The sequence below is a fragment of the Trichechus manatus genome, unplaced genomic scaffold (genome assembly GCF_000243295.1).
Source record: "Trichechus manatus latirostris isolate Lorelei unplaced genomic scaffold, TriManLat1.0 scaffold00148, whole genome shotgun sequence".
In the NCBI taxonomy this organism is placed as follows: Eukaryota; Metazoa; Chordata; class Mammalia; order Sirenia; family Trichechidae; genus Trichechus; species Trichechus manatus.
The window spans coordinates 2,271,959-2,299,915 of NW_004444084.1; the positions used below are offsets into that span (position 1 = coordinate 2,271,959).

General features: G+C 41.0%; 1 protein-coding gene across 1 annotated transcript in view; it reads left to right on the plus strand.

The window, feature by feature from the left end:
• The first annotated feature begins 4,406 nt into the window (after positions 1–4,406).
• Positions 4,407–27,957, plus strand: part of MMP20 (matrix metallopeptidase 20) — a 50,718-nt gene continuing 27,167 nt past the window's right edge. The window contains exons 1-6 of the mRNA XM_004385860.1: positions 4,407–4,539; positions 12,718–12,965; positions 18,155–18,303; positions 21,194–21,319; positions 22,123–22,284; positions 25,232–25,373. Of these exons, the coding sequence (XP_004385917.1) occupies positions 4,414–4,539; positions 12,718–12,965; positions 18,155–18,303; positions 21,194–21,319; positions 22,123–22,284; positions 25,232–25,373 (953 nt within the window). The 5' untranslated portion in view covers positions 4,407–4,413. The remainder of the gene's footprint in view (positions 4,540–12,717; positions 12,966–18,154; positions 18,304–21,193; positions 21,320–22,122; positions 22,285–25,231; positions 25,374–27,957) is intronic.

Below are 27,957 nucleotides of genomic sequence, written 5' to 3' on the forward strand. Positions count from 1 at the left end.
CCAACTCTGTTCTTCTTCAGTATCTAGAGTGTTGTCAAGTGGTAAGAGACAAGGGTCTCAGCAACAGATCATTCCTTGGCTTTAGTTTCTACAGTCCTTTTTCTTGCTGTTTCTCCTACCCTGATTCTTCAGTCTTCTTGGAAGTTCTGTTGTTGTTAGGTGCTGTCGAGTTGGTTCCGACTCATAGCGACCCTATGTACTACAGAATGAAACACTGCCTGGTCCTGCAGCATGCTCACAATTGTTGTTATGCTTGAGCCTATTGTTGCAGCCACTGAGTCAATCCATCTCACTGAGGGTCCTCCTGTTTATCGCTGACCCTCTACTTTACCAAGCATGATGTCTTTCTTCAGGGACTGATTCCTGCTGATAACACGTCCAAAGTATGTAAGAAGTAGTCTCGCCATCCTTGCTTCTAAGGAGCGTTCTGGTTGTACTTCTTCTAAGACAGATTTGTTTGTTCTTTTGGCAGCCCACGGTACATTCAAGATTCTTCGCCAACACCACAATTGCAAAGGCGTCAATTTTTCTTCAGTCTTCCTTATTCATTATCCAGCTTTCGCATGCATATGATGCGATTGAAAATACCATGGCTTGAGTCAGACACACCTTAGTCTTCAAGGTGACATCTTTGCTTTTCAGCACTTCAGAGAGATCTTTTGCAGCAGATTTGACCAATGCAATGCGTCTTTTGATTTCTCAACTGCTGCTTCCATGGGTATTGATTGTGGATCCAAGTAAAATTAAATCTTTGACAACTTCAATCTTTTCTCCGTTTATCATGATGTTGCTTGTTGGTCCACTTGTCAGGATTTTTGTTTTCTTTATGTTGAGATGTAATCCATACTGAAGGCTATGGTCTTTGATCTTCATCAGTAAGTGCTTCAAGTCCTCTTCACTTTCAGCAAGCAAGGTTGTATCATGTGCATAATGTAAGCTGTTAATGAGTCTTCCTCAAATCCTGATGCCCCATTTTTCTTCATATAGTCCAGCTTCTCGGATTATTTGCCAGCATACAGATTGAATATGTATGGTAAAAGTTCTCTTAGCTACCTGATATCCTTCTAAGAAATGTTGTTTTTGTTTTTTCCCTTAAATTAGCCTGAGCTGGTTTCTGTAGCTTGAAACTAAGAACTCTGACTGGTAGCACATCTAGAAAGTGGTCAACTCAGTATTTGGTTCCATCTGCCTAACTACAAAACCTGCCCCCCCCCCCCCCCCGCCTTTTTTTTTAAGTAATACAGCATTAATACAGTAATACAGCATTCAGTCATTTATTCAAAAATTATTCATTCATCAGTGCCTCACATTCATGGCAGGTATCATCTCAGGAACCTAAAGAAACCTAAAACTCCTATGGACTTTATTTCAGCTGGGATCTGACAAAGAGCAGTTCTCTGTAGTAAACCTGAGCCAATAATTCAAAACCCTTGTCCTTTTGTATTAGTCTGAAACCCTGGGTTCTGTTTAACATTTCTAGGAAATCTGATTCCCAAAAGATCATTCCTGCTAAGAGGCTTCCAACCTCTTGTCTCACATATATTATTTTTATATTCCAATTTTTCTACAGATACTATGGTTTCCATATTTCTCTGTGATAGGGTTTCTCATTTCATTTCCTTTTAGTCCTTGACTTGCTTTGATATGATCTTTTTAGGTTGGAATGATTCATATTTAAATTTAGATTTGATAAAAGGATGATAGAAAGAAAGAAGTCTTTCACTCCCCCGTGAAGGGAAAATAATAAAGAAAAGGAAAAGTCTAGTGAAAAATTACCAGCTTGAATCTTTCATTCTTTGGAAAGATCAAGGGTTTTGCCTAGCACTGGCCTCTAGGTAAAATTTATTCACACTAATGTATAAATGATTTATAAGAACGTAAATTCCTATTCCCCCTTAAGGTTTTTATACTTAGACAACAATTATAGTCTTACACTTGGAAACACTGAGACTGACTGCATTTATGCAAGAAAAGAGTGGATATTGGAACCTTCTAGAAGTATCTAGATGACACCTTATAGGCAATTACTGACGTCAATGTATTTCCAAAAATGGAGCTTAGCATACCTTTTAAAGTCTTGGAGATGAAAATAGTTTCTATCTACTGGCACTGGTCATTCTTTCTATTCCAACACTCATCTTCTGCCTGTCTTTGCCTTGGGGTCACCATGATGAATTGGAAAAGTGGTTTGGGAAGAAAACGGGAGCAAGATGATCAATTAAAGACAGGTTCCAACGTATCAGTCCTTGTTCTTCAATTTTGGCAGCTGCTATGAAAGTGCGGCAGTAGGGTAGCAGAGGACAAGGGGGCATATAAAAAGCAAATTTTGAAAGATTATTGTTATATTCTTTTCCTTTCCTCAGACCAAAAAGTGGCAATGAGTATGTTTGTACATTCATTCATTTATTTGTTCATTCATTAAACAAACTTAAGTGATTTTTTGTATCATACATCTTTCAAGGTGCTTATAATCCAGTTAATTTAAAAAAGATTCTACTGGATCTGTGATATTCTTTCTTTTCACTTCTGAGACACATGTTTTGTGTGTCACACATTACATGGCAGAGGTGATGTTCACATGTGTAACAAGTGCTCATTGAGTACCCTGGGCTATTCATTAGAATGCAGAAGATACACACAGCTGTAACTCCAGCCTTTCTCTTCCATGCAGGAAAGTATATCAGAAACATCCCCAAATAAATAACCTTGAATCAAGTCAAGTCTAAATGTGAAGGTAAATCATGCACAAGCCTTGATAGCTTCACAATTATTAATGACAAATTATTTGCAACAGACATCAGACAAGACTTTCAAATACCAAGTATGTCACCACTAAAAAACACTGCCTTAGATGGCAAGGGTGGTGTTGAATACCTTCTGTGCTTGGAATGTTCTGGGCAATTTTCACACTTTTTTTTTTTCCATTTCATCCAGGACTTCATAATGCTATTTATTCAACCAATCCAGTAGTTTTCCAACTTTAATGTGCATCAGAATTACCTGCAGGGCTTGTTAAAACACAGACTGCTGGGCCCTGATCCCAGAGGATCTGATTCAGTACATCTGGGGTGGGGCCCAAGAATTTGCATCTCTAACCAGTTCCAGGTAATAGCGATGCTGCTGGTCTAGGACCATACTTTGAGAAGCCTTGATCTAGTCATCCATTTACATTCATAAAACGTTTGTTAAAAGTCTACCAGGTGCCTGATACCAAAATAAAAAGATAAACCACACATTGTTTTGTAAGAGCTAACTTTGCTAAAGGCTTTGTTATGACCTGATTTACTTCTTTTTAACAATCCTACAAAGTAGGTATCTTTTCCCATATTTTACAGATGAAAGTACCATAGCTGAAAGAGATTAAGTAAACTGCCCAAAGTCATGTATATGTACAGGTGTCATAACCAGGATCTGAACCCAAGTCTAATGGATGCCAAGGTGGTGTCGGCAGACATCAAGCTATATGCTATACCAGCCCTCTACCATTGAGGGGCTTACAGTGCACTAGCATACTGTCAGTCATTTGCAGATAAAGAAACTGATGTTCATAGAGGTTAAATGGCTTACCTTATGTCACACAGCTAGGAAGTTTCTCAACCAAAATTTAGTCTTACTTTGTCCACTCCAAAGTGCTTTTCCCACCACCCAATACCATTTCTCCATGCTATCTCTAGATCAAAATCGTTCTAAATCAGAGCCAGGAAAAAAAGGATATGACCCCTGTTAACCAGAGTGGTCCGGGAAGGGGGAGTTCTGGCTAATGTTTTGGTTAACTCAGAAAATCTTGTGTTAACTCATTCAAAATCTTTCTAACCAGTATCAGTTCACTTTCCACCCTAAGTCAGCACATTGTAATGTAACGTTTCCATGATGATTCAGGATCTTACGTGTCTCAGAACCATCATTATAAACAGCCTTCGTTACCAAGAAATGTCGAAGAGGATGCAGAAGATATAGGTGATTGGGTTGAATGTGTGGGGAGCTCAGGATTATTGAAAGATCAGATTAATTTATATTTTAATCATTCGCCTCTTCTGCAATCAGAATGTGAAAAGGCCCCTAAACTAAGACTAATCAAATGTTCCAGTTGAGTTGGGCTCAAATTAATCTCGTCGAGCACTAGTCTGTGGAAGTAGCTGATAAACTTTATTAACCTTAAAAGTGACATTTTTTTCTTCTTTGTGACTTGGTAAATCACAAAGAATGAAGCTTTCTCTGACTCCTGTGTACCGTTGAGTTACCCCGTCATCAGGGAGAGAAATGAGCTGTGTAATTACCGTTTGAGACATGAATCATCCTTGCTCTGAGGGCCCAGACCTGTTCGACTCTATAAAAGCAGCTCAAGGTCGAAGTGCAAATGTGCACTGTCTGTCGTCCCCCAGGCTGATATAATTACCCAGCTACCGGGAGGAGATGAAGGTGCTTCCCGCATCTGGTCTCGCTGTCCTCTTCATCACTACTTTGAAGTTTTCCACTGCAGCCCCCTCCCTATTTGCAGCCACCTCCAGGACCTCAAGGACCAACTACCACCTTGCCCAGGTTTGTAAATTTTTGCACAATTCCCTCTTCCTCCCCCTGTCCAGGAAAACCTAAAAGGGTAAATAAGTAAAAATCTGTTATCCTTTTTAAGTCATCTTATAAGTCCATTAAAGTCTAATAGCTACTATCTCCATCTACTCACAGATGGCATCTAAGACCGGCATCTGGTACATATTAGATGCTCAATAAACACGTGTTGCATGACTGAGTAAATGAAAGAATAAATGTTTATCTAGGTATCTTGTCCCTTACAATTTGAAGTGGCTTACAAAAATACATGCGATATAAAAAAGTTAAAAGAAGTATTTGAGGAACCATGGCGGAGGAAAAATAAGGGTAGAAAAATACAAAATGAGGTGTAAGATTTGCATATTAGATGTGGATCGGAAATTTAGTGCTAAGCTTCCTAGCAGTCACAACAAAAAGATTTCTGATGTTGACATGTTTTTTAAATGACTCTTGGATTCACAATAACCTTGATTAAAACTTAAAGTGGACCAAGTTTTTCCTGGGTGCCTAACCACTTCTCATGTGAGTGCTTTCCTTTCTAAAGCATATTCCTGAACTACCTTATTTGCTTACACCTTCTGTTTTTTCCTTTTAAAATATCTCCCCCTTGACTGTTGGAAAGTGTCCAATACAAATGATTAATAATAGAATTTTTGCAAAGATGAAGTGACTCAAAATGACTCAATGTTTATTTGCTTCCAAGTGTTTTTGCACATAGAGAAAGATGGAGATCTTTAACCTAAAGGACGGGTCTCTAATGATGGAATTTCCAACATTAGTGAAAGGCGTGTGGCTGAGATGTTTTTGAGCTAGGGCCCTGTCTGTCGAGAGTCTGTGATTGCCAACTCTACCTCAAGGCTGCTTTCCTACCTGCTGGGCTACACCTGTTTACAGCTGCAGTAGTCGCATTGAGAGCTGGTTTTCCACAGTTCACACCCACATGGCCCTTCAGATTGTGGACAGTACTTGCCCATGCTAATTGCTCAGTTCCCCATCACATCAGCTGCTAACCATTTTGAATATCGACCCTGCATATAACCAGCACAGTGGATGCTCAGCACAGGCCTGCCGAATTGAACTTCCTTTGACTTGAGCCCACTTTTAGATGAAGTAAATTCAAAATAACTCAGAACACTGGATTCAGTTTCAGATTGTAATTTATTGGTGCCACCTAGCTGTGGGCTCTGGGTGCCACACGTATCTTGCCCCCACCCAACCTCATGCCACTCAGTGACTCAGAACTACAGAGGTTTTGTGTCTCATCAGAAGGCCATGCTGAGGCCAGAATAGATCTGAGGTGGCCAGAGACCCTGATTCTAGTCTGGTCAGCCTATACGGTCCTTGGTCTAAACCCAGCCATACCCATTCATTTACCTATTGTCTATAGCTGTTTTCCAGCTAGTGTACATCCTGCAAAGCTGTAAATATTAACTATCTGACCCTTTACAGAAAAAAATTAGCCAACCCCTGGATCAGTCTATGTCAGAATAAAGCCAGAACCTATCCTTGCTAGGGGTGTTTGGGAAGAACGAGGCGGCCTTGGTATGTTGGAGACCTTTAGTGATTCCTTACCTCTTTCTCTCTAAAATAAGTCAGCACTCTCTGGTCTCCCTTATGACATACTCTCAGAAAGACCTTAAACCAAGGAGCAAGGAAGCTTTTCACCTGGCAAGCAGCACCTTCTCCTGCCTCCAGCAGCCCCCGTCATTAGCTCCAGGAAGGGACTCATCACTCTTTAGGAGGCTGGAATGGTCTGGTCAAACCTCTAACAATGATTCCAGTGACTAGAAAGAATTAATCTCCCAACTTATAGTTTATAGAAATACATAACAACTCTGTCAGTCTTACAAAATAACAAATGAAAAATGGGCAGCTTCATTTCATTCATTCAACAATTATTTATTGAATGCCTACTGTGTGCTATGTCCCAGGGTCCATTCTAAGTCCCGGAGAAACATCAGTGAACAAAGAAGCGAAGTCCCTATTCTCATGGTGCTTACATGGGGATGAGGGAAGAGATCAACAAGCCAATCAATAAGTGGACAAGATCACTTCAGGAAGTCACAAGTGACATTGAAACAAAATTAATCAAGATAATAGAGAGTGATTGGGACAGTGGGGGACATTTTCAACTGAGTAGTCCAGAGAGGCCTCTCTGAGGAAGTAACATCTGAGATGAACATGAACTATATGAAGGAGCCAGTCATGTGAAGGTCTGGGGACAGGGCGATCCAGACAGAGGGAACTGCAAGTGCAATGACCCTGGGTGGGGAGGGCATGGAGTGTGGCTAGAGTTAAGAGACTGAGCCAAGATGGGTACTGGATGAGTCCCAGAGATAGATCAGAGCCAGCCGATCATCTGGGAGCCTGGATCAGGTCAAGCACAACTCTCTTCTTTCTAGATCATTCACTAAGAGAGAACAAATGACTTTTTGTGCCTGCAAAAACCAGACCGACAATGTTTCCAAAACTGTACACTTCTCACTCCAACACTGAGGAACACTATAATCTACACTTGAAAGGATGAGCAGGTGTTTGGTTTATTTATTTAATGGTAACATGCTGTCTACCAACCAACCAACCAACCAGTTGCCATCAAGTTGACTGTGACTCATGGTAACCTCAGGTGTGCCAGAGTAGAACTGAGCTCCATAGGGTTTTCGATGGCTGATTTTTTGGAAATAGATCACCATGCTTTTCTTCTGAGGCACCTCTGGGTGGACTCCAACCTCCAACCTTTTGGTTAGCAGTCAAGCGTTTAACCATTTGCAACCAGGGCTCCTTTTCATCCTGGACTAGAACCTGGGATTTGTCACACAGGATCAAAAATTCCCACAAGTCCATTTCTATGACTCAGGGGAAAAAAAGAATGTTAAAGAAATCATATCTTGAACTTCATCTTGTCTTGAAACATACCAAAATCTGAGTTCTAAGCTCTTAATTCTCAGGAAGGACACGACAAAAGTGCACATATTGAGGGGTTGAGAAGGAGACCTGAGCCACTAGCTGCGTGACAGACCCCCTAGGCCTCCGTTATTTCTGTCTGTCAAATGTTGGAAGAGAAATGGAGAGAGGACCACCTGATAGCTAACCCCAACATTCCATGATTTTAACAATGGCAGAATGAGGAGGGGGACAAACAAGGCAATTCTGGTAAGTACTGACATCTTTGAACCAGTGCCACAAGTATGTACTAAGCCAATAGCTTCCAAGTAATAGACTATAACAGGGAAGCAATTCTAAGTGGGCATCTATGTGCCTGAGTAAACACTTTGATTCTGAAAAGGATACCAAAACTTTGTCCACAACTTTGGTAAGAAAATTTCTAAGATAATTTGGTCTCTCAGTACCTCAGCAACAAGGAGCCCTCATGGTGTAATGGTTAAGCACTCGGTCGCTAACCAAAAGGTCGGCAGTTTGAACCCACCCAGGAGGTCCTCGGGAGAAAGACCTGGTGATCAGCTCCCATAGAGATTACAGCCTAGATAACTGTATGGGGGAGTTCTACTCCGTCACATGGAGTCACTATGAGTCAAGATCGATTCACCTTACAACAAGTACCTCAGGATATCCAGTAGTTCTTCAAGAAAGCACATTTTCAATTGTTTTGCCTAAAGAGAACGAGCTTGAACATTAAGTGAGCATCTATTCTAAGCCTAGAAATATGCCAGGCACAGGGCCTGCCTGCATCTGTGAAGGAATCAGTGTCCCTGACAGGAAGAAGCTTGAAACCTAGCAGGGGACGGTGATGAAAAACCCGTGAACTATCAAGCAACGAGACAAGCTTTTTACTAGCATAAGAACCAGCTTCCGTGAGAGCACCAGGTAGGGAACAATTCATTAATTTGAACACAGTGACCAATAGTTATTCTCTTTTTAAGTAGGAATAGTTTCTGATTTTATTTTTTCTGTACTAAAAAGTACAGTTTAAACCTTCATCTAAAGCACAATGAAAAATAAATAAAAGGTACAGTTTAAATCCTGTCTACTATGACCGGTCTTAACATTTTGAGCGGTAGGTCTAACATCTTCTGCACATTTTAAATTAAAAATTTTATTACAAAAATTATATGTTTCTAGCAGAAAAACTATTATATATATACACGTATATATATATATATAAATCAGTGATGGCTTAGTGGTAAAATTCTCACCCTCCATGTGGGATACCTGAGTTCAATTCCAGCCAACGCACCTCAAGTGCAGCCACCATCTGTCAGTCACTGGAGGCTTGTATGTTGCTATGATGCTGAACAAGCTTCAGCAGAGCTTCCAAACTAAGATGGACTAGGAAGAAAGGCTGGGGATCTACTTCCAAAAAGTAAGCCAATGAAAACCCTGTGAATCACAATAATCCAATCCTGTTACGCATGAGGTCTACATCAGTCGGAGGCCAACTCAACAGCAGCTAACAATATATACATTGTAGGGTGTTACATATTTATAAATTACTCTTAATTCCACCACTCAGATATAAACACTGTTAATCCCTTTAGTCCATGTCTTTCAAAACACCTTTCTATGACTCAGGGCCAGGATTAGGGTGAGGCAAGTGAGGCAGGGTTGGAGCCTATCTTTATTTAAAATTTTTGTATTTTGTTTATCATGGATTTTTTTGCATAAATTTTGATTTTTAAAAATATTGCATTAAAATATTATTTATCTTAATCACTGAGTTTCTGGTACTTCCTCACTCACTTCACCCTAGTACTGGTTTATGACCATGTATCTGTCTGTGTAACCGTACACACACAGTTTTGTTCACTAACATGGCTTATACCGTAATAGGAGTTGTAAACATGTTTTACACTGAATATATCATGAGCATCTTCCCTTACATGACCTTGATTTGTGAAACCAAAATTAGAATATAGACTATAGCACATAACCTAACAAAAGAACAAAAGGTTTAAAGTCAAAACTGTCTCAGAAACATACAGCAAACTACAACCCAGGAATTTCACTCTTGGTATATATCCAGGAGAAAAGAAAACGTATGTCCACCAAAAGACTTATACAAGAATTGTTACAGCAGCTTTATTTATAATAGCCAAAAATTAAAATCAAATAGAAAAGCATCCATATTCTTAGCTAGAAAGACTCGCTATCATCAACTAAATCGTCAATTCCCCTTAAATTAATATATAATTTTCACATGATCCCAATAAAAAAGATCAATAATTATGCTTAAATAAACCTAAAAGAAAAAAAACTGTCTCAGAAAATATGAACTATCTAGTCTTATTCACAGAGCTTGACTCTGAAGAGCACAGTTCAGGCATGACCATGAGCTTCATATTGTCACAGCATCAACCTGAGCACACAGGAATGACTTATAGAATCAGTGTCCTCTTACAAAAGAAGATCAGAAACATAACATGATTACTTAAGACTGCCCAACCCGAGAAGGAAATGGAGCCAAACAGTCACACCTTTGCTTCAGAGACACCTCGCTCAGGCTTCAGGGTCAGAGCGCTCTGTGTCGCCTCTCCTTTTTCCTCCTCTTGGGTTCTCATCTCACCTAAGATCTTTTATAACAGACTGCCACCAGGAAGGAGCCCTGGTGGCACAGTGGTTAAGCGCTCGGCTGCTAACCTAAAGGCCAGCAGTCTGAATCCACTAGTCGCTCCTTGGAAACCCTGTGGGCCAGTTCTACTCTGTCCTATAGGGTGGCTATGAGTCAGAATCGACTTGACGGCAACAGGTTTTTACCATCGGGAAAGTGTAAGCTCCTCTCAAGTGCAGGCCAGGGAGAAAATGGAGCATCCTCTCCAAACAAGTGAATCATACTCCGTTTTACTTTTTCCTTAACAATAACGTCCACTTTCATTGTAGAAAACTTTGAGATATAGGAAAGAATAAGATGTCTCTGGATGGCACAAACGGCTTGCCCTCTACTACTAACCAAAAGGTTAAGTGGTTCAAATATACCCAGCGGCACCTCGGAAGAAAGCCCTGGTGATCTGCTTGCATAAAGATTACAGCCCAGAAAACCATATGGAGCAGTTCCACTCTGTAACACATGGGATCGTCATGTATTACATACATGCGTATGTATGTGTAAATTTATATACACATATGTGTATGTGTGTATAAATATTTGGTTTAGTTTATTTATGAAATTGTGATTATAATCTGTATAATGATTTCTCTTCTGCTTTTCTCAGTATATTGCCATTATATTGAGAGCATTATTCCATGTCATTAAATATTTTTCAAAAATGTGACCTTAGTAGACGCCTAGTATTACTTCACATGGATATATAATGTCTACCAAATCCTCTATTGTTAATATTAAGTTTGTTTCTACTTTTTATTATTTATATATACAGATATGAATATATATACATAAATAAATAATATACATAATTCATATATTATATAAATATATGGGTAATAGAGAATATGTAAATAAATAATACATGATTTATATATCATAAATAACATATATAATATGTAAATATAAACTTTTTTATATGTATGATAAAATGTATATAAATCTTTAGACGCACTTGTTTTCCTGAAAGAAGTTAAGTAGGTGAAGTTCCTGGCTCAAAGCCAGGCCCCAGACCGGCCCTTGCATGGCCCTGCCTTATTCACTTCACCCTAACCTAGCCCTGAGTCATAGAAAAGTGTTTTGAACAATATAACCAAACCAAAACCATTGCCATCAAGTCAACTCATAGTGACCCTACAGGACAGAGTAGAACTGCACCATGGGGTTTCCAAGGAGCAGCTGGTGGGATTCGAACTGCAGCCCTTTTGGTTAGCAGCTGAGCTCTTAACCACTGCACCACCAGGGATCCTTAAACAATATATAAGAGGTTTTAAGCCTTTATAAAAACCTTAAAGTATATGGTTAATTTTACTTGCTTCAAGGGGCAAAGAGCCTGTCCTAGCAAAATTGCCCCATAGAAACAACCTCCGCCCCACGATGTACTGAAGGCACCTAAATTTATTAAAAGTCTCAGGTGGGAAATAGAATGACCCTCTGCCTTAGTATAGAATGAGAGGTTGGAATATAATGCCTCTGAGAATTTAAAATACTGATCTTGCATAATGTACAATGAAAATATGATACCTATAACTGTTTATCAGAGAAACAGGATAGTCAGAGTTTTGTAAATTGGGTAAAGAACTTCAATGGCAAAATATTAAAGCAAAAATACATATTCACTGTAGAAGAACTACAAAATGCAGATGAGCCCAAAAAAAAACGTAATCCAAAATCTCCACTACCCAAAGATAACCATTGTTAATAATTTGGAGTATACCATTCTAAGCTTTATCTATGCAGATATACCTAATTTTTTCAAATATGGAAATATACTTGTCTTAGTTTCCTAGTGCTAGAAAACAAAATGCCACAAAGTGGGGGACTTTAAAGAACAGAAATTTATTTTCTCACAGTTCAGAAGGTTAGAAATCCAGATAAGGGTATCAGTCATATCAATTCCCTCAGAGGGCTCTGAGACAGGAAGTGTACCATGCCTCTCCTATCTTCTAATGGCTGCCAGCAGTCCTTGGCATTCCTGTGCTGCTTCTAGGTATATCTTCATATGGTGTCTACCCACTGTGTGTGACTCTGTTTTCATGTCTATCCTTCTCTTTCATAAAACGCTACTCACAGGGATTAGGATTAGGACCTACCTGACTCTAGTTGTTGTTAGATGCCATCGAGTCGGTCCCGACTCAGCAATCCCATGAACAAAACCCAGAACAAAACACCACCCAGTCCTGCACCATCCTCATGATTGTTATGCTTGAGCCGGTTGTTGCAGCCACTGTGTCAATCCATCTCGCTGAGGGTCTTCCTCTTTTTCGCTGACCCTCTACTTTACCAAGCATGATGTCCTTCTCCAGGGACTGATCGCTCCTAATAACACTTTTTTTTTTTTTTTTACTACAGTAGGATCTCAGCAATTTTAATTGATAATATTTGGGGGGAAAAAAACCTATTTCCCCAAACAAGGTAACATTTACTGGTGCAGGGGTTAGGACTTCAACACTTGTTTTCAGGGTGGCGGGGCGGTGGGACATAATTTAATCCATAACAATACTCTACACATCATTTTTAATATATCAAGAATATTGTCCCCTGTCTTATCCGAGCATGAGTGTTTCCCAGAGACTATGTCATAGACATGTCAGCCTGCCTCTCCATTGCAGGCATATCTTGACAAGTATTACACGAATAAAGGAGGACACCGGATTGGTGAGATGGTTGCAAGAGGAGGCAATTCCATGGTAAAGAAGATTAAGGAGCTGCAAGCATTCTTTGGCCTCAAAGTCACCGGGAAGTTAGACCAACGGACGATGAATGTGATCAAGAAGCCTCGCTGTGGAGTTCCTGATGTGGCAAACTACCGCCTCTTCCCAGGTGAACCCAAATGGAAAAAAAATACTTTGACATACAGGTAATGAGGTTGAGTCTTTCCAAATTCAGAGAGAAACACCCTTTCTCTTTTTTTCTTTTCTCTAAAAAAATAACTCCCTTCGATCCGCATGAAATCATGACTCATTACAACCATAAGAAAGAGTAAGAATGTTTTCGGTCTGACCTTTAGACACTAACAATGGTAATTCACTAGAAAATATGATGTCAGGATGATTATAATGACTAGCCATCATTAGGCATTAGGGACAATTTTACCAGTTAGAAACAACTCATTTTTCTTTAAATAAAAATAATTTAGTCAAGATGAATAACCTGACAGTATCAAGGGTCCCGGACAGAGCTGGAGAAAAATGTAGAACAAAAGTCTAACTCACAAAAAAAGACCAGACTTACTGGCCTGACAGAGGCTGGAGACACCATGAGAATATGGCCCCCAGGCACCCTTTTAGCTCAGTAATGAAGTCACTCCCGAGGTTCACTGTTCAGCCAAAGATTAGACAGCCCCATAAAACAAAATGAGACTAATGGGGCACAACAGACCAGGGACAAGGACTAGAAGGCAGGAGGGGACAGGAAAGCTGGTAATAGGGAACCCAAGGTTGAGAAGGGACAGAGTTGACATGTTGTGGGGTTGTTAACCATTGTCATAAAACAATACATGTACTGACTGTTTAAAAAAATAATAATAATAACCTGACAGTATCAACCCTGGGTGGTGCAAACAGTTAATGCACTTGGCTGCTAACCAAAGGGTTGGAGGTTTGAGTCTACCCAGAGGTGCCTCAGAAGAAAAGTCTGGCAATCTACCTCTGAAAAATCAGCCATTGAAAACCCTATGGAGCACAGTTCTACTCCAGTACACAAGGGGTTGCCATGAGTTGGAATTGACTCAGCAACAACCGGTTTACTGCTGTTATCAACCAGTTTCCCTAAAACAACCTGCTCAACTAGAAGGATAAGATAAAATTCATGTATTAAATTAACTTTTTTCATCCATTTGAAAAATCAATTATTATTTTTTAAGTGCCTGCTGTAGGCATTCAATTTAGGGGATATGAAGATGAATGCATCATCTTCTCTGACCTCAGGGAACTCACAGTTCTTTGGGGAGACAGGCATGCAAACGGGTTGTTGCACTTCCACGTGGTAAGTGCATAACTACAGGTCTAAACAAAGAACTGTGGGGGCACATGGGGGGAGCTACCCACTCGCCTACCTGCTGAGCAAGCAGTGACACGTGAGTCTGATTTGAAGGATAAGTAGGAACAGTCTATCTTTAGCCCCAGTCCCCCCAATCTCCACACTCTAGAGTACCCCCTAGCTGGTCATCCTCTAGATCCTCTGGCCTTGCCCTCCCCTGGCATAAGGAGTGTAGCCCAAGGCACACACCCAACTGGAATCTATGTCCTCCCCATGTTCTGGGTACCCAAGGCCAGAGTCCCTATTCCAGCAGCATGGACCATTTTCTGGGGCCAGTGTAGGCCTTCTTCCAAGGTCCAGCCAACCAAGGGTGCCGACCTCTCGGCTTGGAGGAGCGGTAGATGGTAGATGGTGCCAGATGGCAGAGACGTTGGAAGAGAAGGGAACATCTATTGGCCAGTTGCCTCCATTTGTATTCTTGCCCCAGGCCTTGCAAATGGTAAGGGTTTTCTAAGCAGAAAAGCAGAGCTAGCAAACAGCAGGAGAGAGCAAAAGGGCTTGGTGTGTTGGGGCAGCCTTGTTGCAACCAGCGCATGAGTAGGAGTAGAGGGTGCAGGAAGGGGGCTGCTGGGAAATGAGGCTGGAGAGGCAACCTGAGGGCAGCTAGAATACGACCTTAAGGAGTTGGGACTTCGTCCCAGGGCAGTGGAGAGCCAGGCTAGGATGAGGACCAGATTTTGTATTTAGAACGAGTACACCTGGATGATGACTAGAGGTGGGGAAAGTCTAGACTGTTGCAATAGCCCAAGCACTGGTGCTGGGCTGGCTCATAACAGCCATCTTTAAATTTTCAGGAATTTTGTAAGCCAGTTGTTAAATTTTCAAGAATTTTATGAGCTGGTTGTTAAACACAAGTTACATTTTATAAACTTACAATTAAATGATATTATAAACAAAGGTTAATTGAAACGTAACACTTCATAATTATTTTACTCCATTTTACTACTATCTATGCTTATGAGGTTATTTACATCTATTTTATCTGTATGGTAAACAATACTATACAATGCTATGTTACTGCTCAACTCTTCCCCACTTCCCTTTTGGTGATGGCAAGCTGGTAGCTTGAAATTAGCCAGACAGAGAGTATTCACAACATGGAAATCGGGAAGCCTTACAAATCAAAACTTTTTTCTTCATAGAGCCAGGTGCTAAACTGTACCGGCAAACCTGTGAGTCCAGGTGATCAAGTGTTCAGATAAGGAATCAGGCACAGGGAGGTCAGATGATTGTTAGGCAACTTGTTAGCTGCTATGAGCCTATGGGTCCAGAAGGTGGCGCTCTAAACACAATTATTGGTCTCAGGTCTGAGACGTCCACAAATATCAAAGCCATTGGGAAAGAAAAATCCCATTAGGAGTTGACCATAGCAGTGATTATAAGATAATCAAGAGCAAGACAAGATAATTTTACATAAATCCGTGGGTTTTTTTCCGTCGTTTTCTTAAAATAAACTGTATCCTAGAATTTCAGTCTGGGACTATATACAGCAAAGACAAGATCAAAGATCAAGATGATTTGAAACTTGGAGAAGTATAGTATGCTTGTGATACATTAAAGAACCCTACCCCTGGGCAAGGCAATCCCCTCAACACATACTGCCCATACGCTCTTGCTCCTGAACAACTCCCCCACCCCCATCCCCATCCCCCCTAAAAGGCACTAAAAGCCAAAAAACAAAAAGCAGCCTTACTGGGCATCATGGCGACCCTATAGGACAAAGTAGAACTGGCCCGTAGGGTTTCCAAAGAGCAGCTGGTGGATTTGAACTGCCAACCTTTTGGTTAGCAGCCAAACTCTTAACCACTGCCCACCAAGGCTCCCAAAAAGTGCACAAGAGGCTATCTTAAGGATCCCCGGTGACACAATGGTTAAGCGCTCAGCTGCTAACCAAAAGGCTGGCAGTTCAAACCCACCCAGCAGCAACCTGGGAGAAAGATCTGCGACTTGCTTTCATAAAGATTACAGCCTAGAAACCCTATGGGGAAGTTTTACTCTGTCACATGGGGTTACTATCAGTTAAAAATTGACTCTACTGGCATACAACAACAACAAAGGCTATCTTAGTACTCTGTCCATATAGCTACTGGATCTCAGGACAGCTTCTTAGAACAAATCCTGAGGATAAAAAAGACAAAACATAATGTATAAGCTTTGGAGTCAGATGGGCCTGGGCTGGAATCCTGACTAATCATAAAACGTAGATTATTATTATTACCTATTTCTTAAGGGTTGTAGTGAGGATTAAATGAGATTCTACATTAAAAAGTGTTTAGAATAGTGTCCAGCACACAGTCTGTGTTCAATGAATATTAGCTGTTATGACTATTGCTTTATCAATCTCTAGAGCCTGAGTCATGACCTTCTCAACGTTCTCCTCTTTTCTGGAGACATTCCTTTCTCCAATCCTGTCTTCTCCAGCCCAGACATGCAGTCAGCTCAAAGATACTGATGACTTGTCTTTAATGAGAGGGAATTTCAAGGTACTAACTACACAGAGTCAAGGTAAATTACTGATTTGTATTATGCAGTGGGATTGGCATATTTTGAAAGCATTAAATAGTCCCTTAAGGGTCTTTTTGGTTTCCCCTTTCAACTCTATAGCTCACTCCTCGTGACCCCAATCCCTGGGGTTAAAAATCTCCTTGTTAACTTCCTTCTCCAGTTCTAGACTGAACTATTTACCATCCTCTCTGTGGGACATGGAACCCTGGTGGCGCAGTGGTTAAGAGCTCGGCTGCTAACCAAAATGTTGGCAGTTTGAATCTACCAGCCACTCCTTGGAAACCCTGTGGGGCAGTTCTATTCCAACCTATAGGGTTACTATGAGTCAGAATGGACCCAACAGCAACAGGTTTTGGGGGTTTGCTGCAAGACATGGTCCTTTCACTTTTAGACCTCAGGATTACTGCTGTTGGTTTCTAGTTGAATTTGCACCACCTACATTAGAATAACCTAGGATAGCTGTTAAAATGCAGATCCCCGGGCCATAGCTGTGCATTTAACACACTTCCCAGGTAGTTATCACAGGTCCTAAAGTTGAACCACTGGGCAGACCCTTAAACCACCAGCTTTTACTCATTAATTCATCCATTTATCAAGTATTTACTAAGCTCCTACTATGTGCAAAACATTGGACTAGGAGCTGGACAAGGAGAGAAAATATGCTCAGTTCCTGCTCTGAGATTACTCTAGATTGTTGACTCATAGAGCTGGCTTCTCCCTTTGCACCCGTATTCCAGCCCAGCCCAAGGTCCAAGGTGGAAATTTCTCTCTCCTACTATGTCTTTTCACGTTGTGAAAAACCCCCAGCCCCTGGGCTCCAGAACATAAGTCCTGGAAAATCACTAACTCTGTCTCTACCCACTGTTTGTCCAAAAAGCTCTACACTGTTCTACCTTCACATGTCATTCTAACAAGAAGACTTGCTGAACGGCTCACCCATTTTTCAGTCTGAGTGAGCATCCTTTTTAAAAGTTAGCACTTCTTTAAGAAACGCATTCTTTTTAGAAAAGACATTCCCCAGCGGCCCTAGGGAAAACCCAATGGCTTTCGAATGACAATTTGCAAAACCTCAAAACTTCACATTTATATATATTTTTTACAATAGGAAATTTTCAGTCCCTTTTGGGGATAAAGAGGTCCTTTCTCAATTAAAACCACTTTAGGGAAAACGGAGCTCTTGCTACTTGTAAAGTTACAGAAGGTATTATTCTTTATAATTAGTGGTAGTATAATAACAATAAAAGCCAAGTTATTTCAGCCCCAGATTTTCTCAATTTTCTCTCGTTTCTCCCCTTCATGTTTCATGCTGTCTAGTATGGTCCAGCATTTTAACAAACAGAAAAGCAAAATAAGAATTATTGTTCTGAAGGGAAAAAAAATCTAACCTAAATTGTAGGTTTATCTTCAATATTTTTATTGATAATACAATCTGTAACGTAATTGTTGCCTTCTTCATTTAGAAGCATTTTCTGAAAGGAAAACATGTTCCCTTTATTTTCACAGAATAGCCAAATACACACCTTCCATGAGTTCAGCCGATGTGGACAAAGCAGTAGAGATGGCCTTGCGGGCCTGGAGCAGTGCCATCCCTCTGAGCTTTGTAAAATTAAACTCGGGAGAAGCAGATATAATGATCTCTTTTGAAACTGGAGGTACTGTGGTGCTTCTTGGATTTTGTCTACTAATCCAAGGGAGAATTGGTCCAATACTGTTCCTTCTACAATATTTAACCCATCTGATTAGCACAATCTTCCTTACACAATGGTGTGATGGGCAGAGGTCGAGATCTCGACAAAGCCCTCTGGTTCTTACCGCCATAAAATAGAAACAGAGGAGTTCTTGGCATTTCTTGTCATCATCAGACTCAGCTTCATAAGGGATTCAATGTAACCAGTTTTCATCATGGTTTTGCCCTATTACCAGTTGTCTTAGTTATCTAGTACTGCTGTAACAAAAATACCACAAGTGGTTGGCTTTAACAAAGAGAGATTTATTCTCTCACAGTTTAGGAGGCTAGAAGGCCAAATTCAGGGCACCAGCTCTAGGGAAGGCTTTCTCTCTGTGTCAGCACTGGGGGACGGTCCTTGTTATCAATTGTCCCCTGGTCTAGGAGCTTCTCAGCACAGGGACCCTGAGTCCAAAGGACGCACTCTGCTCCCAGCTCTTCTTTCTTGGTGGTAGGAGGTCCCTCTCCTCTCTGCTCGATTCTCTATTTTATATCTCAAAAATGATTGACTCAAGATATAACCTAATCCTATAGATTGTGTCCTGCCTCATTAACATAACTCCCTCTACTCTTGCCTCATTAACATCATAGAGGTTAGGATTTACAACACATAGAATAAAAAAAAAAAAAAAGGATAAATACATCAAATAAAATGGAGAATAACCACACAATACTGGGAATTATGGCCTAGCCAAGTTGACACACATTTTGGGGGGAAAACAATTCAAACCATAACACTAGTAAAAAAGAGAAAACAGTTGCCATTGAGTCAACTCTTACTCGAGGCGACCCCATGTGTCAGAGTAGAGTTGTGCTCCATAGGGTTTTCAACGGCTGACTTATCAGTAGATTGCCAGGCCTTTCTTTCAAGGCCTCTCTGGGTAGACTTGAACTCGAACTGCCACTCTTTTGGTTAGCAATCAAGTGTGTTAACCATTTGCACCAACCAAGGGACTCCTTTGCCCTGTTAGGGGACAAATTCTTGAGATTTAACTTTCTTATTGGCTAGAAATGGAGCTCTGGTGGCACAATGGTTAGGCATTCAGCTGCTAACCACAAGGTCGGTGGTTCAAACCTACCAGCCACTCCCTGGGAGAAAAGACCTGGTGATCTGCCCCCATAACGATTATAGTCAAGGAAACCCTATGGAGCAGTTCTAGTCTGTCCTAGAGGGTCTCTGTGAGTCAGAATCAACTCAACATCACACAATAGCAACAACAACATTGGCTAGAAGGCCACCTGACCTCATCCCATTACCACTATTATGTTCTTTGCTATATACCCATTCAATAACAGCCAAGAATCTCCTACCTTATATTTTCACTGAAACAGTCAATTCCACAGTGATCCTAACACAGCTTTTCCCTCTGCAGCAATGGTTAGGAGAGTTGCTGTCTTTCACACAACTTGCAGGCTTCCTTTTGGGAATAGCCAGCCCTGACTGGTGTCTGTGAGGTCTGCCTATGACTTGGCCCACTTCTTCTCCACCCCACCACCTGGTAAGGAGTAGAGGCATAAGTTTGCACAAGAATTGGTGAAGAACTCTGAGCCCTTTTTTAGAGAAACTTGTCCAGTTAGTAGATAATGGCAAGGTCACATGGCCTGTGAATTTCCCCGCCTTTCTCAGCTTCCTAAGAATCAAGTAAGCATTTGCCATTGCCTCTCCCCCTCCATACATAACGCTTCTATATTTGTCCCAGTCCATTCAAGCCTTGATCTTAATTTTTATCTGATTTCACTAGGGTAAAAAATGCTTAGGCACTAGGAGAAAGAAGATTAAGCAAGCCCTGGATGTGGCCTGGCCCAGAGCACTAACAGCACTAACTCTGGGTCTCCTGTTCCTCCTGGATGACCAAGGCCACTGCCACGAAATGTCAGGGCAGCACAACTTGGGCAGCTTTGAGGGCCTTGGAGATGACACCTGGCTCTGCCTTGATCTTTCAAGCTGGTGTCTTGTCCCCTAAAACACAAGTGCACTGGGAAGTGTGCTGCCATTGCATTAGGTCCTCAGGGCACACAACCTATTAACTGCACGGCACTGGGACCTGGGGGAGTAGCATACCAGAACTGGGATTTGTTTTGTTTTTTAAAAAACAACACAAAACAAGGTGTCTTCACTAAAATTCTGGAATATTGTGAAATGTAGCTTCTACTATTTTCCTTTTTTCATCCTTTTCTATTAAATTTCTAAGGAACAATTAATTAAAATCTAGATAATAAAGCTAAACATAAAGTTTAAATGTTAGGGTTTTATAGACATCTTTACTACTTTCATAAGTTTTATATCCAAAGTAGATACAGAGAAATTTTCTTTCTTTCTTTTTTTTTTTCGGCATTTCCTTAAATGGTATTATATCGTGCTACAGGGTCACTATGAGTTGGAATCAACTCTACGGCAATGGGTTTTTTGGTTTATAGAAACAGAAAGCACACACTTGCTCAATTTACTTTTCCTGAATCACATAGTGAAAGCCACACTCTGTCAACAGGGTCACATTCCAAAAAGTGGCTTGAGATGTCAAATGACTCTGCTCTTTCTCCTTTTGCAACCTATGATATGTAAACAGTTCACAGTATGCCACGTGCCAGTTAACACACGTTGCAATAGAATTTAAAAAAAAAAAAAAACACAAAAAGCTTTGTATTTCTAATCGTTACTGTCTTTGAAGGACAAAACAGCTTTTTTCATATTTCAATGACAGGTAACTCAGTGACATGTGAATACTGCAAAGTTGTCCATTCTCTGTAGTGTTGTGTGCCCCTCAAAATTGCTAGAAGGACTCAATCCTTGTTGGCATTTCTCCCTACTTATTTAGATCACGGGGATTCCTACCCATTCGATGGTCCTCGAGGGACTCTGGCCCATGCATTTGCACCTGGAGAAGGCCTGGGAGGAGATACACATTTCGACAATGCTGAGAAGTGGACTATGGGAATGAATGGTATATATGCACAATTCACCATAACCTGGAAAATATTGTACCTTCTTCTGGGCCTCCATCATGAAACCTTGAGGTTCAACGTCCCAAGCCACCCTTTAACTAGGGGGGCTGACTAGGAAAAACAAGTAAGCCAAAAATCCGAAAGGGAACACCATAAGGGAAAAGATCCACTCTCAGTGTGCTATAGACTTGTCTGATCTCTGTTTCATAGCATATATAATCTCCAGAATCAGCAATCACCTCCTCAACACACAGCTCTCTTTTTCTTAAACTACATAGAATTTATTGCTCCTTATTTATGCTTGGAAACAGGCTATGTTCAGAAATGATCTGAGGGACTCCATACTCCCCTGAGAAGTTGATTGGGCTGGGTATAAAAGTCCCAGAATAGCACACAGGTCACCTGGAAATCTGCAGCGTGGTGCCTGTGTGGACAAGAAGGCAATGGCTGTGGTAGAAGGGAACTAGTAAAGCACTGATGGTCAAACTGTACATATTACTTCTAAATATCATTGTCACTATTAATACTAAGGACCGTCTTTATCATTTCATAGGACAGAGTCACCGACAATAAGCAGAATGAATTGATTTACATTTCCACTCCTCCCACGCCCCCTTCTAGCCAAGGTGGAAAAAACTAAAGTCAGCAAAGCAAACTGCCTGAATAACCTACAAACCTTTGAATAATAATGAAAAAGAAATGAATTAGCTATAATAGTAGCATAAATGATCCTGTAAAGACAGAAGATGGAGAACACAAAAATCTGTGTTGATGCTGTCTTTTTCTCTCTCATATTATTTAGGCTTCAATTTATTCACTGTTGCTGCTCATGAATTTGGCCATGCACTGGGCCTGGCCCATTCCACAGATCCATCAGCACTGATGTATCCGACTTATAAGTACAAGCATCCCTACGGATTTCGCCTCCCCAAGGATGATGTCAAAGGGATCCAGGCATTGTATGGTATAGTCCCTACGCTTCTTTGACTACTAACTCTGAAAGTGACAGGCATTCAGACTCCAACTTAGAGAACATGGACTTTGCTAGCAGTTACTGAAGAGGTAAAGATTAAGCTAGAAACCACAGCCCCAACTATGCCCTTTTATGAAGAGCTTCTTTACCAGTTACAAATATTGTTTTCTTTTCTAAGATAGGTAATTAAACTCCACATCCTTCCTCCAGCACATATTGGCCTCTGAATGGCAATAGAAAACATAATCATTTGTCTGGTTTTTTGAGTACAGATCAGGATTTACACATTGGGAGAGGGTGGAAGTATTCTGTAGTTCAGTATACATGATGCTTACCTATTTGCAGATAAGTAACCCTATCTTCCTAAAGATAGCAATGATGATGATAGTAACCATACCACCCAGTTGCATAGATAATCTGCATTGTCTTTGTGTTATAAAACCTTTCACATGTTTAATTTCATGCCATTCTCATGAGAAGCCTGTGGGGTGTGATGTGTTTTTTCTCATTTGGTAGTAGAGAAAGCTGAGGCTCAAACACAGCAAGTATCCTAAGATATTCCATGTTATTTCAAGTGCTAAATTCTTTGAAATATAATAAATAATAATTAGAAACTCTTTGGGGGAAGTGGTGAGATAATAGTAGAATCCTCACCTTACATGCAGGAGACATGGGTTCAATTCCCAGCCAATGCACCTCATGGGCAGCCACCACTCATCCGCCAGTGGCGGCTTGCATGTTTCTATGATGCCAAACAGGTTTCAGCAAAGCTTCCAGACCAAGATGGATTAGGAAGAAAGGCCTGGTGATCTATTTCCAAATATCAGCCAATAAAAACCCTATGGATCACAACGATCTGATCCCATTGTATGTGGGGTCACCATGAGTGAGGGGCTGACTCTATGGCAGCTAACAACAAGAAGAAACTCTATGTCCAATGTTTCATATGGGAAAAACGAATCAATTAATCCATGAGAAGAGATCTTGAAACATCCATAGCCCTTGACACTTTTTTTATGGATAAAAAGCAGAAAAATCTATGGAGCTGAGCAGAAATCTGGTTAGTTAGCCTCTGCTTATCAGAACCTTTCTCCATTCTCCCAACCGAAAAGGCCTAGAGAGTCCAGATCACCCAAATGCCTTCTTGCATGTTGGTGAGTCCATTGGACTGTTTAGAAATGGGCACACGTATCTGCAAACAGTCAGCTTTCACCTTTGGCTATAAAAGACAAATGTTTTCAAAGAAGCATCCAGCCAGCTCCATCCATTCAGAGAGCAGGTAGGCACCAGTTCTGCATCTCCCTTGAGTGACAGGAACAATGCTGCCAATGTCTCCATTTTATAAACTTGAGCACCCAGTGGCCGAGCTCCAGTGTGACACATTCCCCTGGGCCACCAAGAAGGGCCAAGCCCAAAGGCTTACATACACTTTACAGGTCCTTGTGTACTGGAGAATCACCGCCATCCTGATGGCCACTGTCGCTTGGCCTGGAGCTGAGGCATATATTTTGACATGGCCATTTATCACACAGGTGAACGGAATGTAAAAACATGATTTTATATTGCCAGGCAGCATACACATCACTGACTGCCATGCCACCCCTGACCCTCACTACATTTCTGATCTGGCCAATTTCTTGTTTCTAGTCTTTTCCCACAGCCTCATCCAACCTCTGGTCCTCACCCCATTGCTGACCCCTCCTCCATCCCTGATCTCATCCTTCTCTGGCCCTTATCTGGCCCTGAACCTTATTTCCTTCCAGCACCTCACTCCTTCCCTGATCCTCCCCTCCGGTTACAAAAAGGCTTTATCAAAGAGCATGGACCTGGCAGAGGCAATGGTTCAGGCAGCTTTGGTTCATTCTTTGTAGTTGGTAGATAGCCCTCAGACACTCAGTGGGAGATGAAAAGTCAGATAGCTCTCCCAGGAGGCGGGCCCTTGTTTTACAAGAGGATCCACTAGAAGATGCCTTCAAATAGCAAATACCTTCAAGGTCCTCCAACTCCACAAGAATTCCTCCAGTCTTCATAAACGTCACAGGGTAGGATGCCAAAAAGCATATGGAAATAATCAACACACAAGAAAGTTATCATCTCATTGAAAAGAAATAACTTAATTACAAAGAAATAATCAATGGCAATTTTTCAAGTACGTCTTTAATTTGGAACACTAGTTAGCTATCAAAGAAATTATGTATAACAATGAAATAATACCAGTAAACCATGTGTCTCATAGTAGAACTGTGCTCCGTAGGGTTTTTAATGGCTGACTTTTTTAGAAATAGGTCACCAGGCCTTTCTTCTGAGGTGCCCTGGGAGGACTCAAACCTCCAAATTTTTGGTTAGCAGCCAAGCATTTGCACCACCCAGAGACTAAATAAAATAATAACTACCATGCTTAAAATTTAAAAATTTTTTACTACTTGCCAAGGGCTCTACTAAGTATTTTGCCATTATTATCACTATTACTAGTATTAGGTACTATTATTAGGTACCACTATTAGTATTAAAACCAGAAAGAAAATACCAATGCTATCGAGTCAATTCTGACTCATAGCAACCCTATAGGGCAGAGTAGAACTGCCCCATAGGGCTTCCAAGGAGTGGCTGGTGGATTCAAACTGCCAACCTTTTGGTTAGCAGCCAAGCTCTTAACCACTGTTCCACCAGGGCTCCACTATTAGCATTAGCTACTATTATTATCACTGTCATTTTACAAAATGAGGAAACAGAGGCTTAGAGAGGTTAAATTATTTGCCCCACACCACACTAGTGAAGCTGAGATTCAAACCCAGGTCGACCTTCCATCCACAGCCATGCCCTTTATCACAACACCACATAGAGAGCGAAAGGGTACAAGCTTCCCCCGTCTCTAGAGCAGAAATGTACAGACTTCAGATTCCTGGTACCATTTTGACCAAGTCCCTTTGAATCCTAGGACCTCGGAAAACATTCCCAGGAAAACCCACTGTGCCCCACGCCCCCGCACATAATCCATCAATCCCTGACCTCTGTGACTCCAGCTCGTCCTTTGATGCCGTGACAATGCTGGGAAAGGAGCTACTTTTCTTCAAGGACCGGTAAGCATAAACTGCACCACCAGCTTGTCCCAGGCCCCCACTCCACATCCAAGCAAGCACCACTCTACAGGTCCTTGTTGCTGCTATGTGTGAAAATCAAGTTGAAATGTTGTCCTGTGTGGCGGTAGGGCGGGAGGTAGGGGTCTTCGGGGAGATATGAAACTTCCAAAACAACCATTTGTGGAGCACCTACTATGCTCTGGGCACTGTGCTCTTTTCCTTATATGTACAGCATTTCTTCTAATCCCTTTCACTGGGAAGTAGAGATTAACAGTTGCTGTCAAGTTGATTCTGACTCATGGCGACCTCACGTGTGTCAGATAGAACTGCTCCATAGAGTTTTCATGGCTGTGACCTTTCGGAAGCAGATTGCCAGGCCTTTCTTCTGAGGTGCTTCTGGGCAGGTTAGAACCACTAACCTTTTGGTTAGTAGCCAAGTGCTTAACCATTTGTGCCACCTAGGGACTGAAGTAGGGAATAGAACCCCCAACTTATAAATAAAAAAGAAGCTTAAAGAGATCAAGTAACTTTTCCAAGGCCATACCGTTTTGTAAGTGGCTAGGTTAGGACACCAGTCCAGATATATCTGATGTCTGTTTTGTCCACCACTGTATCCCTAGTGACAGTACATAGTAGATGCTCAATAAAAACTTGTTGAATGGGGGTTGGATAGATGACAAATGGATGGTTGGATGGATGGATGGACGGACGAATGGACAGACAGACGGATGGATGGATGATCAGATGGATATATAGATGGGCAGATGATTCCAAAGTCAATGCTCTTCCTAAATTCTTCTTTTTTTAAAAGCCTTCTGGCTTTTTACCTGACAGCTGTCAAATAACATAGAGAAGAGAGAATCTTTTTCTTCCTGCATTCTGGCTTTTCAGGCAGCTTAATGTCTCTCTCCGTAACATGGTCACTGTAATTACTTCCTTCCAAGGAGGAAAAGAGAAAACTACTACCATTCACCCCCATTCCTCCTTCTACTGCCTCTACTGCAGACAGAATTCAATCACACCAGAGTAGGCAGAGGTAGTTTAGGAATATGCATCTGTGACCTTCTTTTTTATTCTTTTTCCTTCATTTGCAAAGTGTTCATTGACTTCTTACTGGGTGCCAAGCACTGTTGCAGCAGCTAGGGATATAAAAGTGGACCAATATTCCCCCTGCCTTTGTACATCTCACAGCTACATGAGACAGAAGGGCATTCAAAAAGCATGGTAAAACAGTGAGACATGAGCTTTGATACAAGTATATGAAATGTAGAGCGGTGAGACAAAGCAGATCCCGAGAGGCTTCACTGAGGTGACTTTTTTCATATACTTTAAGCCATTATTATAATACTTTTTGCTCATTCTAAAAAGAGAGAGAAATAAAATATTAAAAAGAAAGCAAAATTACCCAGGATTCCACCACCTGGACTAACCACATTGTTAACTATTTTGTTGCCTATCCTTCCAGACTCTGTCTCTGGGTAGGGAGATATATATTGTAAGCATGGAAGGTGGGGAGGGGTCAGGGAGGGGTCCCAGAAAAATAGGATTATACTAGTTGTGTTAACTTATAAACTTTTTACACTCAACAATATATCATTTTTCCTTGTTGATAAATTTTAATTTGCATCTTTATATATGCATACATTATTTCAATAAATAGATGCACTATTACTTATTTAACCAATCCCATATTTATAAATATCTAGGTTGTGTCTAATTTTTTTTTTTTTTTTGTAATTAGAAACACTTGAACTAAGTCTTCAAGAATGAATGGGAGTTCACTTACCAAAGGCAATTTAGAGCAGAACTCAGAGGCCCAGACTTTGGCATCAGATTAAATGGATTTAAATTTCGGCCCTAACATTTACTGGTCAGGTGACCCTGGGCAAGGAACATGTCAGACACAGAGTAAACACTCAATAATGGCAGCTATTGTTTTCAGGGAAGTCCCTGGGTGATGCAAACAGTTCATGTACTCAGCTACTAACCAAAAGGTTTGAAAGTTTGAGTCTACCCAGAGGGACCTCAGAAGAAAGGCCTTGAGATCTTCTTCTGAAAAATCAGCCATTGAAAACCCCATGGAACACATTTCTACTCTGACACACATGGGGTTGTCATGAATTTTTTCTTTTGTTTTTAGGAGTGGGAATCAAAAATATATACAATGGCATGAAGGCTTTGAAATAGGTAAGGTATTTGGAGAATCAGACTTGATTATCTACAAAAAGTAAGCCGAAACAAAATTGTAGCCAATGAGAAGTGGTAGGCAAGGGCAGATTGTGAGGAGCCTGGAATGCTGTGCTAAGTGATGCCAGCTTCATCTGGGGGATGACATGGTCAGATGCCACGCAGCCCAGACACTGAAATAGCGTGAGTCACTCATTCCGTGATAAAGCCAGATGCTAGCCATGGTGTAGCATTTAGCTTACTCTTTTAGTAAATCTCAATGGCTGTGGTAGGGGCAAAGGAGGCAGTGAAGTTAAAGATATTACACCCTTCTATTCAATTATACTTGTTCTCTAAAAAAACAAAATAAACCCCTCTACTTAAATATCAAACTATGAGCATTTAGCAGTCACCATTG